General features: G+C 40.5%; 2 protein-coding genes across 8 annotated transcripts in view; one reads left to right on the top strand and one right to left on the bottom strand.

The window, feature by feature from the left end:
* The first annotated feature begins 4,189 nt into the window (after positions 1–4,189).
* LOC121299258 (photoreceptor-specific nuclear receptor-like) lies at positions 4,190–10,505 on the top strand. The gene is made up of 8 exons (XM_041226926.1): positions 4,190–4,442; positions 5,331–5,481; positions 5,939–6,042; positions 6,421–6,672; positions 7,428–7,609; positions 8,600–8,840; positions 8,989–9,094; positions 9,615–10,505. Exons 1-8 carry the CDS (start codon positions 4,355–4,357, stop codon positions 9,745–9,747), a joined length of 1,257 nt encoding a protein of 418 aa, XP_041082860.1. The 5' UTR covers positions 4,190–4,354; the 3' UTR covers positions 9,748–10,505.
* A 4,112-nt stretch (positions 10,506–14,617) lies between these two features.
* Positions 14,618–15,691, bottom strand: part of LOC121299185 (unconventional myosin-IXAa-like) — a 168,587-nt gene continuing 167,513 nt past the window's right edge. For all 7 annotated transcript variants that reach the window (XM_041226798.1, XM_041226805.1, XM_041226803.1 and 4 more), the window contains one exon: positions 14,618–15,575. In XM_041226798.1, the coding sequence (XP_041082732.1) occupies positions 15,121–15,575 (455 nt within the window). In that variant the 3' untranslated portion in view covers positions 14,618–15,120. The remainder of the gene's footprint in view (positions 15,576–15,691) is intronic.

Here is a 15,691-nt window from a genome sequence, read left to right as displayed (position 1 = left end):
CACTGATTTATTAGATTAGCATTTTAAATTTAAAAGCACCGTAGCTTGAGCACCCACATGCTACATTTTAAATTAATATATATGAAAATACTAGAGAACAATTGCATGAACTTTTCATGCAGTATTGTGTTTATTCTTTGATTAGAAAAGCACGACATTGATGAAAGTACAAATTCTCCCATACTATATTTGGACCAATTATAATTAAAGTGAATAATGCTTTCAACAGTTGATGGTACAAGAAAATATAATTAAGAATAAAATATATTATTACATTACATGAAATAATTTGAAGTGCTCAACTATTTTACCCCCATTTTTCTCCCTAATTAAAATGTTGTTAATTTACTTCAGGTCCATTACTGGGAGATAATGGACTCCCTACAACAGCTCTGGAGGACTGAAGGTCAGTGGTGTCCGCCGATTGCCGTACACCAAATCGTCCTGCAGCGGATGTTGTCAAGCTACCGGCCCCTGGAAGACATGGGCCAGTCCTGCAGGTGTTCATTTGAGCTCACTGGGTGCCAATAGGTGCTGCTGTAGTGCAGGGAGGTGACAGTGCTGATTTTGCCTCTTTAACTCGCATGAGTGGCTGCCACTATGAAGCTGCCTGTGACTTCCCCAGCAAAGATCGACAACTTCACACAGACAGGAGAAGGCTCACAACACAACAGTTGGCTGCAGTCGTGAGGCTGCATGAGATTAACCTATTGTAGACATGCAGGAGTGTTTGCTGTACAAGGTGGTGGGAGTGAGATGTAACCTATAAATGAAATGCTTCCTCTTATGGTCAGCACATTATCAAATTCAAATGACCTGCTGCCCCCTGGGCCCCTTGTGCAAAAAAAGGTGTCCTACCTTATGAAGCTGTGCCAACATGCACTATTAACATATAGTATGGAGAATTCAAAAACAGCAAACAGGTCTGTATGCAAGGAGAATGAAGATCCAACAGGATGCTCATCTAGCACTAAAAAATACTTAAAGAAAAATATGTAATTGATAAACTGAAACTCACCGTTTTAATAGTTAGCTACAATGTTTCAGCTTACACCTTCTTCAGCTAGCATGGTAAAAACAGCCAGGTAGATTGATGTTGTTGTTTAAATGAAAGTAACACAGTGACTTACAGAGGAATGTTATAAGAAAACTATGACATGGACACTTCTGAGGTGGAGTTCCAATCCTAAAACGATCCATTGTCTTATAGGGAAATAAGATCGTAAGTCTGTGAATCCAGAAGTTTTCCCTTTTATCTAACAGGTTAGGATTGTACATTGGAACAATCTTCATATCAGCAAGGCTGTGATTTTGAGAGTTGAAGTTCTTTGTGACAGGTTGGTCCAGCTTTTTGGTAATTATGGCATACTTACAGTATCTGAAACGAGTATGCAGGTCACTGCTGGTTTTACCAACAGTGTTTTGCTGTTTATGTTCCAGAAATATTACATTTCAAAGAAAAGAGATTCACAACATTTTCAAATCAATTCTGAATAAAAAGCAACCTGTTAACTTTCGAATTCGCAAATATCTTTTTGTGAATGTGGTAATGACCTCAGATGCTTAGACATAAACCTATCTCAATGCCGTCTAAACTACCTTCTACTCCAGTTCTCGTGTGCTGGTTCAGACTGCATTAAGACTGCTTCACAGGCCAATTCCATTGCCGAGACCTGATTGAACCGCAATTCCAAAAGGTGGGAAGGGCAATCATTGAACCAGGACACTGCTCATCCACAATGGATTCTACAACAGGATTTCAAGGCAGTGGAAATGCAGCTTGAGTAGCCCAACTTTGTTGTTTTTCAGTGAGAATAAAAGACAGCCAATATAAAATACTATACAGAATGAGGTTAACAGATATTAAAAATATATACAATATGTATTTGAGCTGTCTCTCACATGAAAGATTCAATTGCTATGCAGATTGCTTTGGATTTCATACACAAACGAATGGAGGCTATTAGGCCCAATGATACTCATCTAGTTCCTGGTAGCTGATTGATCCCAGAGGTTTTAATGCATTCTCAAATGATTCCAATGACTAAACAGCAACATGGCTTGATAGTACATTCTATACACCATTCCATTAACGCTATATGTATCACTTCACAACTTCCTAGAAGGAATTATAGGCTGTAATCACAGAGGAACGGTCATGTGTGCCTCTAGAACAATTCATTAACTGTAGGCTCATCAGGATCAGGTGACCCTGCACACTAAAGAGAGTAATGTCAACCCCAGTATACAGTACAAGTCTTAATGGAGTGTGACAGAGATCAAATGATTCTTGGTGCTAGATCTCCCTCCTGACCTGCGAGGCAGCTGCATAAAGGGAACAGAATACCCTTGACTAAATGGCATGACAGTTTATTCCCAGGGTTAGGTGGATGCCTGCCATCTAGAAAGGGGGCAAAGCTACGGTATACGAACTCAGTGACCTGGACGGGAAACGGCGTGGCAATAGAGGATTGGAAGAGCGGATGTGCTCGTTGACCAAGGGGTCATGGGCCACGTTATAAAAAGGGACATAGTGGTGTGATCTGTTCCTTTGTGAATGATTACGTTAAATGACCAGAAGGAGAACCTGTGCTGTGAAACGTGAGTGTTTTGTTTGTCGTTAATAATACTGTTTGTAATTATTTGGATGGCTAACACGATCCGGAGCTGTTGCACTTTTGTTGTCACTGAAGAACTGCATTCACCACGAGCACTAGAGCACGCACTGTGGACTGCTGTTTGTGTTATGTGTGGGTGAACTGAAATATGACTGTTATTATTTTGGGGCAAACCTGCAAACTATTAATAAGAAATCATGCCGCTGTATTGCTACATTAACATTGTTATTGTTTAATGCTGTTAGCCATCAGGTGTTGAATTATACAATTAAACCTTCACTGCATAGTTGTTTGTCTGATTATTGATCACCTGCACCTGCACACTGTTAACCACTTTGCCACATGGACAAACAACACAGCCAGCCTAATGGAATGTTTCTCCCTCACTCTCCCGATGTAAAGAAAACTGCTCTGGACTCCTTGAGTTTAGATTGTGATTTTTATAGGCTGCTATTGAAATGAAGCCCTTTGTTCATGAAGACCTGTAATTATCTCACAACAGCCTCTATTCACTCCTTGGCTGCTCAATAATACATAGATCTATTCTCCCAAGTACGGTACAGAAAAGTGAACCAAATGTCTCATTAATCCCAGCCAAACACAAAAAACACTACAGTTTAAAATTCTATTATATTGCTGCTTACCCCCTCCTCATTCCTCACTGAAATCTACCTTAAAAAAAAAGAAAGTCAGTTGAAGTTAATAGGCAGCTGGGCACCCTGGTAAACAGGGAAAGCCTTTATTACCTGGGAGCAATCAAAGGAGATCAAATTTATAGGAGGAAACTGAGCTGGAATTCAGAAAGATGACAGAGAAAGGGGGCAATACAAATTAAAGGCTGGCAAACACAATAATCTGTGTTCCGTATAATCATCCTACAAAATGCAGACATTCAGCAAGGGACTGCTGACTGAAATGTTGTATTCAGAGACACAGAGAGAAGAGGCAGGGGAGGGAGGGAACTGCTCAGAGCTACAGGTTTACAGTTACAATGTCCCCAAGGTTTTGTTTTGTGGATGCTGCCCCCTCCTCTCCTCAGTGGGGGATTGATCACCTTTTTAATTCTTCATAGTGTGACTGATTGATCCACCTTTACATAGGCAGTAAAGATTAAGGGATGACAAATAAGCATGTGCTTACACAGCGCTAGAAACTAATCCTGCCTGCCTTTAGGAGCTCTGGGCTGAGAGACACACACACACACAGACACATGCAAGGCCAGCCAAGTGGGAGCAAAGTGGACCAGCTTCACGAAACCAAGGACAAAGGTAGCCAGCACCCTTCACAAAGGAGGACTCCTGTTCTTTCTTGAGTAACTTGAGAGAAAGAGCGAGAGAGGGGGAATGGAGCTGACTGAGCCAATCTTTGAATTAAAAGCCTCATTGACCTCCAGCATCATCCCTACTGCCAGGTCTCTTTCAGGATTTGAAAATCTATTAAACAAACTTGTTGCTGGGTTTTCATAAAGAACCGTTGAAAAATTTCAAGAAAGGTGAAAAGGCACAATTTTAAGGAGTTGGAAACAAAATTCAGAAGACAAAGTTGCCTGCTGGGAGGAAACAAAGACATCAAAAGTTATCCCTCCCTTAAGTTTTATTTTTTTCTTGGGGGAACCAATTCTGATTTTTTTTTAATAATTCAAAATTAAATTATACTTTCAAGGGGGTTCTCAAACCCTTAGAGTGTCTGAAGCTCTTGCTTGTGAACAATACAGGGATTTCTTTATTGATTCAATAATGGAAGAGCACCTTTCAAAGATCTCAACGCTGCCGGCCTCACCAACTGAATCTGCTGTCTCTGTCGGGATGGATGACAGCCATGCAGGTAAACATTGAGGATTCGACCCAGGGATACTCCTAGACTAGAGACAGCTACATACTAGTCACAACTGATGGAAGCAATTGAAGGTGTGCTCAGTCACTATAGTGAGTCTCATTAGTTTATTAGACACACCTGGTATGATTCTTGCGTTTCTCTTAGGGTTGTGTAGTACTCTGATGTGCTCTACTGTAGGTGTGCAGTAAAATACTACATGTAGAAGAATATTAGAGGAACATTGAATGTATTAGAGGATTGGTATGCTTTTGGCTTGGAAGGTTTAGGTTTCTGTTTAATGTAGGCCATTGAGAAATAGTTTTAAGCTTATTTAATCGTTATGGTATTGTATATTGGAAAGACATTGGTCACAGTAATAATAAGAATAAAACAGTCATGCGAGTGCTGACGTTAGAGAGAATACTATACAGTATATTTTAATGCAAGAATTGAAATGTCATGGAAAACGTTCAATAAGTGTCTAAAATTACAAACAGCAAGGAACTAGAAGGTTCTACATTTACATGCTGTTTAAAATCGCATAAAATCGAGGCAGTACAGCAGTGTAATTCTTAATACAATATTGTTTTCAGTTTGTAAAGTATATGTTGCATATAGAACCAATTATAAGCATTACTTGTTTTAAACTACTGACTTTTTGTATAAAATAAGTAACATGTTAATGATAAATTACTGACATTTTCTATTCTAAATCTTACAGTACATGCAAACCACATTTACCAACGGTTTGCAATTATCCCACAAAGCTAAGCAAAGGTGAAAACTCAGTTGCAGTACTGAGAGATAATCATCAGCCATGTGCAAGATCTATTTCTGTCAATCTATTCTTCTATACACGTGAATATGACGGTAAGACCTCACCTTTCTCTCTCCCAGATAAAAGCCCCGCTCCCGATAAATCCCTGAGCCCAGCCCTGTTGTGTAAAGTGTGCGGAGACACAAGCAGTGGCAAGCACTACGGGATCTACGCTTGCAATGGCTGCAGTGGATTTTTCAAGCGCAGCGTTAGGAGGAAACTGATTTACAGGTGAGCAGGAAAAAACAATATACCAGTTCAATACACAGTCTTCTATGCAGATAGTCTAGCTGTAAACGAATATCCTGCCCAACATACACACGTATAAAAGTTTATTGTATTTGTAACCACGTCGTTTTTTTTCAGTTGCCATACAATATTTGTTGCTACTAGTATGAAGACCATTGTTTTAACAGTATGTTTGGATTACATTTTAGATTTCCCGTTAATGGACAATGGCTGTTGTTACCTAAATACAATTACCAACAAACACATCAGAATTGACAGCAAAATAGTATGTATTTAATTTTTTTTTTTTTTTTTTTTTTTTTTTTTTGTGGTAGGTAAAGATTTTAACTTTCCAAGCATGTAAAGTTTGCAGCAGCCCTAATGTTATCCTCTACTCATACCACGAATCCCTACAGCATACGTTTTACATTTTAATGGCTCTCTTGTTTTCTTGCTTAAGGTGCCAGGCAGGGACGGGGATGTGCCTGGTGGACAAAGCACACCGCAACCAGTGCCAAGCGTGCCGCCTGAAAAAGTGCTTGCAAGCCGGTATGAACAAAGACGGTGAGTGACAGTAAGCGCAAAGAAGAACGTGTAACTACAATAAAAAGCGTGTATATGACATTGTTGTATACGCAGTCAATGCAAAACAGATTCCTGCAATAATAACGTCTTTTAAATTCTCTATTTCAGTTGTCATTGTCAACGTGTGTGTGTATTTTCATTTTAAGAACAGTTTTTTGCAGTGTACGTTTTCTATCCTAGTTTCAACCAAGAAAACATGGCCTTTTCCCCAGCTATTTGCTTCTATTTAAAATCGACACCTTTTCTGTAACGGGTGTTACTCATTTACACCTGCTTTCTCAATGTTAAGGAGACCCCCTTCTGCATAATCCTTGTTGTATATAAAACTTACCTGCTGCGCGCCTCTCCACCCTGCAGCCGTTCAGAACGAGAGGCAGCCGCGCAGCACGGCTCAGGTGCGTCTGGACACGATCGACGTGGACACGGAGAAGGACCACCTGGCCACCACACGGGAGCCCACCTCCTTGTTCTGTCCAGTCATGACGCGGCCGCTCATCACGTCTTCCATATCGACCGCCTCGCAGCGCTCTGTAAGCCCGCAGAACAACCATCGTTTCATGGCCAGCCTCATGACTGCCGAGACCTGCGCCAAGCTTGAGCCCGAAGATGGTGAGCGCCGACATTCTTAGTACCAGCGGTTATCTTGTATGTAGATTGAATTAATTCATTTAAGTCTGCACTTTATTAAATATGTCCATATACTAGGTTGTGGGACCCAGCAGTGGTTACAGGTGACAGAGAGGAAACTGTTTAATGATTCCAGCTTTGTGGTGTTGTTGCCTATAAATTATAACGGAGGAAAAGTCTAGAGAATTTGGAGGACTGTTTGTTTTCTAGAATCTATTATACCTAGTATTTGCTGTCACCCATCCCTTTTAAAAGCCTTTTGATTCAGGAAAAAATTGCATGTTTTATGATATACTGTCAGATATTCGTTACTACAGTAAGTGTGCCATGGCTTGTACACTAAACTACAAATATAACTTTTATTTAGACATTTGGGGGAAGGCTACTAAGTGTTTTTTTAAAACTTTAATATTGGAATAAAACAAATATCTTGCAATACTTTTGCGTCGCAAGTCTCCTCTCGCCATTCGAATCCTTCATTGTGTTCCAGCTAGCCAACAATGGAATATGGACTAGGGTTACCTACCCGTGTGCAGCTGAATATTCCTTGCTTGAATTAGGTATTTTACCCAAGTTAGGTTTATGAAGGGAAACAGAGAATGTTGACTGTCATTTAGCAAAAGATGCATCTTAAACCAGGTATGAGCTGAAGAGCTTGACTCCCTGCCTTGGAGTGCATGATTGAGTGCTTGCAGCTCTAGAGGGATTTGATCTCTTTCCTGTGGCTTCTCCTCTAGTGGACGAGAACATTGATGTGACGAGCAATGAGCCAGAGAGGACCCAGTCAGAGTACCAGATGTCCCTGTACCCCCCCAGCAGCCTTGGGAACGTGTACGAGACGTCCGCCAGGCTGCTCTTCATGGCAGTCAAATGGGCGAAACACCTGCCGGTCTTCTCCAACCTCCCCTTCAGAGACCAGGTGAGACACAGCCAGCCTTGTCGCTCCCTTTTTATTCATTGCATAGGTCTCAGATGTGATGTTTTGCAAGAAACACATGTTCTAGCAAGTATGGATTTTAATTTTTAAACATGATAGCTGCTACTACATTCGGATGAGAAAGTTCTGTCTCCATGTCTTATCAGGAAATATGTTACACTTACTTCACCTCAGCAGTGTCTTCTCTTGAAAGCATGCCAGTCATTTAGGGATGCAGTGGTTGACAGGAAAGAAGCTGTAGAGCGGGTGGGAACACTGTCTGAAAGCATGGCATGTTCAGCTCATAGATTTCTTTAACCAAGTGTAGTATCAGAGGTTTGGAATTGTGTTGTTAGCAAGTGTACATATTTAAGGCTAAACCAATCATTTTCATCCCTACCTAAATATTTGCACTATGCAATCTAGGGTATTTCTTATTATTTATTTTTTAATAAAAACAAAACAAAAAAAAAAAAAAAAAACTGTTCAGACAATTTCTCACAGTTCAGTTTTTAAACAGGAAACATCATTTTTATACTAGCAAAAATTTAATTTGTTGAGCAGAAAAAGAAAGAAAAATCACTTACCTACCTAGAGTGTCTATTTTAAGTGGTTATGTAGACCAATGCAAAAATAATACCAAATATTAGAGAAATACACACAAGGTTGTCTGAAAACACATTAGAAACTGTACAAAAAAGTAAGCAAGTACTCTAATGTCTTCTGTATTTCTTAAGGACCGACCAACTTAACAAAAGACAAAGGACAGTAATACCACCTCTGTGTATTTTTTGACACCCCTAAAACGTATGTGGCTGGTCTCACAGCAGTAATAGTACCTTCTCTTAGCATCTGTGCAGCTAGAGGATTGGTTTCTTCGACATCAAAAATGGGGATCTAGTTGATTAATTAGTAATCTCAAGTAACAGTTTTAGACAGAGCTGGTGGAGCTAGCTGGTGTTAATGCCCTGGTTCTCTCCTCCCTGCTCCCAGGTGATTCTGCTGGAGGAGGCGTGGAGCGAGCTGTTCCTCTTGTGTGCCATCCAGTGGTCCCTGCCCCTGGACAGCTGCCCGCTGCTCTCTGTTCCTGAGCTCTCCCCCACCCTGCAGGGCAAGACCAGCTTCTCCGGCCCAGACCTGCGTATCCTGCAGGAGGTCTTCACTCGCTTCAGGGCCCTGACTGTCGACGCCACTGAGTTTGCTTGCCTGAAGGCAATCGTCCTCTTCAAACCTGGTACGTCACCTCCCCCACAACCAACCCAGATATAAACAGAAGTACGAAGAACTAAAACCTTATTGAGTTTGTTGAAGGTTGTCTATGGTTTTACATTCTTTCACTGCGTTTTATCGTAGTGTCCTCTTCTCCCCCCCCACCCCCCCAGAGACGCATGGTTTGAAAGACCCCGAGCAGGTGGAAAACCTGCAGGATCAGTCGCAGGTGATGATGGGCCAGCACAGTCGCACTCACTACCCCAGCCAGCCTGTCAGGTAGGTTGTATCTTAAGTGTGTCGAAGCAACAGGGTAGAGGAACTTAGAAGACACACTGTGTCAGCAGATGATGGAGCTATCCTGACCATGTGATTTGCTTGTGGTGCCCCCGTGGCACATAATCTAGCCCTATTCACAAAACATGTTTTAAGGAATATTTTCCATAAAAGCCCTGGTTTGATTAAATCAAGCTCGCCGTTCAATTACTTTTTAACTATTTAAGTGATGGTTAGAAGTGTATTTAATTTTTCTAAGCACTGTTGAACCCAAGTGAATATTTATAAACCCTTCAAAAAGACCAATATTTTAATGTCCCTTGAATGAATGACTAAGCAACAGCGCCCACATGTTACTTCCCGTGTTTCCCTTATTGTATCCTGCAAGAAAAGATGGGTGCGTAGAACTCCCATCATTACACACTTTGCGGAATGAAGCATCACAGTTCAACAATACACACTGACTCAGTTCAGCTGCTGATAATAAACAGGGAACTGTACATCTTTTGTCTTTGCTGTCCAGGTTTGGGAAGCTGCTGCTGTTGCTCCCCTCCTTGCGGTTTGTAGCCTCTGAAAGAATAGAGCTGCTGTTCTTCCACCGGACCATTGGTAACACCCCCATGGAAAAGCTGCTCTGCGACATGTTCAAGAACTAGAGAGGCCGACAAGACAGCCTCCCTGACCAGAACAACCACGGGTCACTGGATACGAGACCTCCAATCTGCCTAAAAGACCGGATTAAAAGTATTTCAGGAACAGTATTTCTCTTAGTGTTTGCATCAGGAGTTAGGTGCATTCTCAGTAAATTCCAACAGATCCCATTGTGGGCTAGCCAGTACTGTGGCTGCTTGGGGAAACAGCCAATCAACATGATACAGTGAGACTAAGAAGGAATGGCAACTCAAACACTCACCATCACAGCAGAACAAACAGCAAAGCAGATAGGACTGGCTCTTCTAGATTGTGTGTGCTTGTTTGATATTCAGAAGACAGCAACCTGTGCTTGCTCCCACGTACCCAATCAAGGGAAGATATTACCTACACCACTCAGAAGCTATGCTACTGCAGACATTGTAGCAGAGAAACAGACTGAACTCAAGCAGCATAATGTACTGGTAATGTTTTAGATCAACCACTGCAGTTTGACTAATTTTTCTTCTTTATGGAATAAATTTTAAAGTATTAAATACGAGATGGTTGCTTCTAGAGTTTACACCTGTGGTTAAATAAATACATTTAAAGTGAAACTGAATATTTTCTATCAGCATTATACAACAAAACACCAGGTTGTTTGGTAAACCAGAACTCTTACCAAGGAGCAGAGAGCATTCTGTTTTTAAATGCAGTGGCTAATCCCTATTCAACAAGAAGGGGGAGATAATAGGCAGGAAATTCTATGCATATACTAAGCATTTAGAAGAGCAATCAATAGTTTTAGTCTCTTTTTATCAAAGATATTAAGACATTTTAATATACACATTTAATGTATTTCAGATATGATTTTTCTACAAAAAATTGTCCAAAGATGTGCATTTTTTTTTTTGTTAAAAAAAGGATAATACACCCATTTGGCTACTATAAAGTTGTTCATCCACTTTCGAATAAATCTTAAATTATTATATCAATTATATATGTGTAAATATAATAAATACAGCGTTTCTTCCTAAAATGTCTTTTGACCATTTATCATTTTGAAGTCATACATTTTACATTATTATTATTATAAAATGGTTTGAATGGAAACAATGAAGCAACTGGAGAAAGCTTCTGGATACTCATCTATAGCAATATGGATTTTATCATTAGCTTAGCTTTTTCCTTATTTACAAATTCAATTTGACATACTGGGCTAAACTTTGTTGCAGCACTAGGCTACAAATAAGGTGTCCAATATTTAAGGGGTCCCTGTTGCAATGTAGCCGCCACAGTGCGTGGCACACAATGGTAACTCACATGCAAGACCATGAAGCCCTTTACCAAATGAGTGCAACCCACAGGGAATCCTGTACCTGTAATTACATGTGCAGAAGTGAAGATTTTAACACAAGCATTTTAGTGAAATTAATTCCTGCCAAGGCTGTCAATTCAAAACGAGATCTATCAGCAACACGAAAAAGTGGGTGGTCGCGATCTGTATCCACGATATGTAAAACAAATGGTTTTGATGCTCTCAATAGCTTGTGCTTCAATATATTCATAACAGGTCACAAATAAATGCCCCTCTAGTAAAAACGCTGTGGGACACATGGTGACAGATAGACAATTTGTGCCATATCGCTTAATGAGAATCGCTAAGTTACAATGGAGATTTATGGAATAAACTGTGTCTACAATCATGATCTGACAATTTTTTAAAAATCACAGAAACTTTCTGTACAGAATGTCACAGTGAGCTAGAAACTCATGGAGAAATCGTCGACACACTTGTTTTTGTTCCAGCTTTTTTCTTTAATAAGCTGATGATTATTTGTTCATAAACTTGTTTGTACAGCCATAGACAGATATATATTTTTAAGAAATATTACACAAATTGCACTTTATACATATGACTGTGTCTCCAGAACAGCTCACATTGAAATACAAAGCTCGAGTTGGATTGCGTCATTTACACAATTCCTACAGGCGGTGTGGCCAGTTAAAACTAATTTTGACTGCCTTATATATATATATATATATATATATATATATATATATATATATATATATATATAGTATTACACAGGATAATATATCCTTTACAACAGGTAATTATTCAAATGTACACCCCTAAGCATAATCATAAATTACTATATTTAAAACAAAACAAACAAAAAAAAAGCAGGAGCATGCCTTTTCCAGTGACTAGTACATTCACTTTTTGCAGGGTGCCAAGAATAACAACAACCCTTTGGGACCAAAGCTGGTATTCAGCAGGCTAGAAGGAAGGGCGTGCTGTTGGAAGGCGTCGTTGGTACCACACTTTAGAACCCAGCTGTGCTTGAATTTGAATTAGCAATGAAAGCTGCTAAAAACTATGCCGTGGCCATTACAAAGCATGCACACACCAATTATGAACCCTGTAATAGAAAGGCAATGGCAAGTAATAGTTTAGGCTTGATTTGAAAACACACTCTTGTCCTTGTCTTGAGAAAGGTCCTCAGCATATGCCTTATGGAGGAGAGAAATAACTATGCACTCGAGGCAAGAAAAAGTGATATAAACCTGCTATTGTCAGGAACAAATCAAATAAAACTCACAGGGTTGATGATTTTGTGAAAGAAGCAGTGTAAGACTAGAGGGAAGGAGGAAAGGGGCTTAAGGTTTTTTCTGCACTGTAAAATTGGGTTTCTACAATATTGGCAAATGACACTATGGGCTCAGTTTTCTGCCGTGGGTCAACTGTCCATTTAATATATTTACGGCAAAACAGGCGAGTTATGACAAAGATTCCCTTATGTAATTTGCTGGTTTCAAAGTCCCCGATCAGCACTAATCTTGCACTCTGAGGTATTACTGGGCAGTGCAATCTGGGGCTCTGAAACCAACACTCAGTTGTTCAATAATGCAGGACACCCACAATTTGGGTTATTTTTATAGGATTGGTTAATTGAGAGAGTGATGCTGCGCTCATGGGGCTGTCCCTCCTCACAAATCCTCAAACTCCTTTAAATGCCATACTAGATAAAAGCTGTAAACATGTACATGGCTCCCATATTGTATGCCCGTTGGTATATTACTACTTTACACACCTGATTCCTTGCATGTTCCTGGACTTAAAGATGACTTCTTTCAAGTGCAAGCCAAAATAATTACCTGTTACAGCCTCGACTGAAATCTGATTTTTGAAAGTCCTCTTTATTCTCATTTAAGGTAAGCTTTGCTCACATAATGCTGCAGGAGCAAAGCCAGGGAATTGCATCTGGAGGTCCCAAAGGGTTCTGTGGGTGTCTCGTCATCAACACACTGCCAGAAAAAGATAGATCTGCATGCGTAACCGGGACGGGGAACAGACAGTGGCAATCTAGGGGCAATTAATTTGGAAAAAAGTTATTTTTAAATGGCAAAGACTCCACATTCAGTTCTGTAATACTGTCTACGTATAGTGTTAGACACACATAAAACTAGCAAACCTGTAAAAATAAAGCAACTGGAGCGGCGCTTGCATAACGACAGACTTTGAGATCTCTCCAACCTAAAAACATTTAGGGTACAAACTTAATCATTAGGCGATTGCATTTCAATAAACTGAATCTAGATTTGCAATACAAATACAGGACATTAGCCATAATAATCTTGCATCCTTAAACAACTTCCTGCCACTTTCTAAGAAACGGTATCTGCGTTTGCATCACAGAGACTCAGTGCTCTACTGTGAACGAGACAAGATCAGCCAGCTTTCTGCTTTAATGGCATCCCTGTCATCCTTATGAGACACTGGCCTTTGAGAGTGATGCATTTTATAGGAATTTTTATCATCAGCTCTGCAGAATTTAAGTCAGTTCATGGCATGGTGAGTCACACAAAGAATACACTCACGGATATGATTCCGCCTAACTTGGGTGTGTGGAGACTACTTCCTTTCTAAATGGCTGACGGACAAGTGATCACGCTACAATATATATTTTACAATTATAATGCAATTAAGAACATGGTTGGAACATCTAAATGTGTCAGGCTACGGTCCCTTTACTTTACATGGCCTGCCTTAACAGTGAACAGGCAGGCGGCACCTGAAAACCTGTTCACAGGGCGACTCCACTTCAAAGGAACGCATTCACAGCCCTTCACATTTATGTCCACTTTTTGTATAAATTACATCGTTTACGCTCTGATTCCAGGAATTACAGGCAACTGTCTAGATAATTGACCTATTCGGAAAATCTGTTTTTTGCAAAAACAAAAAGACGAATTAGGAAGAGTGCTGACAGTGGCAGCCTTAACCAACACTTACTGGCACGCTGCCCTTTAAACTCTAGAATAACTTCACCCCCTTGAAGGGCTTTCATCCAAAAACTACAATGCTACAACACTGACAATAATAATAATAATAATAATAATAATAATAATAATAATAATAATAATAATAATATTGACTAAAAAATTCAAGTCCTTGTTTTGTTATTTTTTGTTTAACACTGATGTCTACGAGGAAAACTGTTGGGTCACATTTTTGACAAGAAAATAATATTTTGGCAGATATTTTTTGTACATGCATTACTTATTGTTGTACAGTGATTACATGGTACATGCTGTCGTTTAACACAACTTTTGTCACTTAGCTGGGAATCCCCCCCAACCACAAAAAAAAAAAAAAAAAAAAAGTACGATGGCCAGCTAAGTTGGTCCCTTTGATGGCGATATCTTACTTGAAAAGTAAAGAGCAGCACAACCAACGAACACAAAGTGGTTTTAAAAAAACAACAAAAAAAACCAACAAAAAAAAAAACATACGAACACACAAATAACCCCTAGCTCCACCCTCCCCATTCCTCATGGCTAACACATAAATATTTGGCTTTAACTACCCAGCAGCCACTGGTGTTCCTGTTTTATAATTTTACATATATATCAATTAAAATCTTTTAAATGGCAACAAAACAAATATTTATGAAACATGCTGCGTGATTGTTCTGAATGTAAAACCACAAAGCAGCCAATAATTTATATATTAAGTTAATGGAGTGCTTGACAGCGTAAGAGTGCCTCCTTTCCCCAGTCGAAACCTGTTTCCTACCCCCACCCCCCCCTTTCCACTTACTTGACATTTCATTTCATAGGAGCACATCATAGGCTTTAAAGTTTAAAAAAAAAAACACAAAAAAAAACAGTTAAGGCCACAGCAATATAAGCCTTTCTCCATTGAGTTCTGTGAACACATGTCCACCCCACTCTCTCCCCTTCAGCATCCTACTTGACGGTGAATAGCACTCTTGGGCTGCAGGTAAGATGGATGATTTTGCACGTTGCTGATTTGGACGAGTAAGCAGCGTGCGAAAGGATAAGAGGTGGATCCCCGCCCGAATATCAGCTCCCTCCACTGTCCTGTGGCTTCACACCATGAACTCGTTGCTCCCATACACCACTAGCTGTTGAGGGGAGCCGAAGTCTGGTTCGGGGTTCCTCTTCCTCCCTCCTCCTGAGTCGGGGGGCTCCCGGGGCTTCTGCGGAGAGTTCTTAATGGTCTTCAGCTTCTGCTTTCCCTTCTCCGGGCTGAAGGTCCCCCGGCTGGTGAACTGCGGCCGCTCATCCGCACCCTGTTCTGGCTGCGGCTCTGTCGTATCTCTGGGAGGGCTGGCCCGGTAGAAGGCAGTCGACCGGGATTTGGGTCGGAAGCGGAAACGCTGGCCCGTTCCCTGGTGCAGGTGGGAGGCGGAGGAGATGGATGGGACTGTGGAGGTTGAGTCCACGGAGTCCATTGAGTCGGTCTGCTTCCGCAACTGCCTGCGCGTCTTCCCAGAGGATTCAGGCTGCTTGTGCAGGGCAGCGGCCCACACTGAGCTTCTCTCTGATGAGGCAATGATATTGTGAAATAAAAGTAGTTAGAAAGGGGAAAAAATACAGTGTGTACAGTTTAATGGATAGGGGTGTTAATGGATTGTGCTTTTCGTAAATGTGGAACAT

Source organism: Polyodon spathula, chromosome 24 (genome assembly GCF_017654505.1).
Source record: "Polyodon spathula isolate WHYD16114869_AA chromosome 24, ASM1765450v1, whole genome shotgun sequence".
Taxonomy (NCBI): domain Eukaryota; kingdom Metazoa; phylum Chordata; class Actinopteri; order Acipenseriformes; family Polyodontidae; genus Polyodon; species Polyodon spathula.
The sequence above is the reverse complement of the archived record's forward strand: the minus strand, read 5'-3'. Positions and strand labels throughout refer to the sequence as shown.

Excerpts from the sequence above, each read along its gene's own strand:
- LOC121299258 (XM_041226926.1), top strand. The coding sequence starts at position 4,355 with ATGGAAGAGCACCTTTCAAAGATCTCAACGCTGCCGGCCTCACCAACT. Across the intron at positions 5,482-5,938 it reads AGGAGGAAACTGATTTACAG|GTGCCAGGCAGGGACGGGGA; the intron begins GTGAGCAGGAAA and ends TTCTTGCTTAAG. Across the intron at positions 6,043-6,420 it reads AGCCGGTATGAACAAAGACG|CCGTTCAGAACGAGAGGCAG; the intron begins GTGAGTGACAGT and ends TCCACCCTGCAG.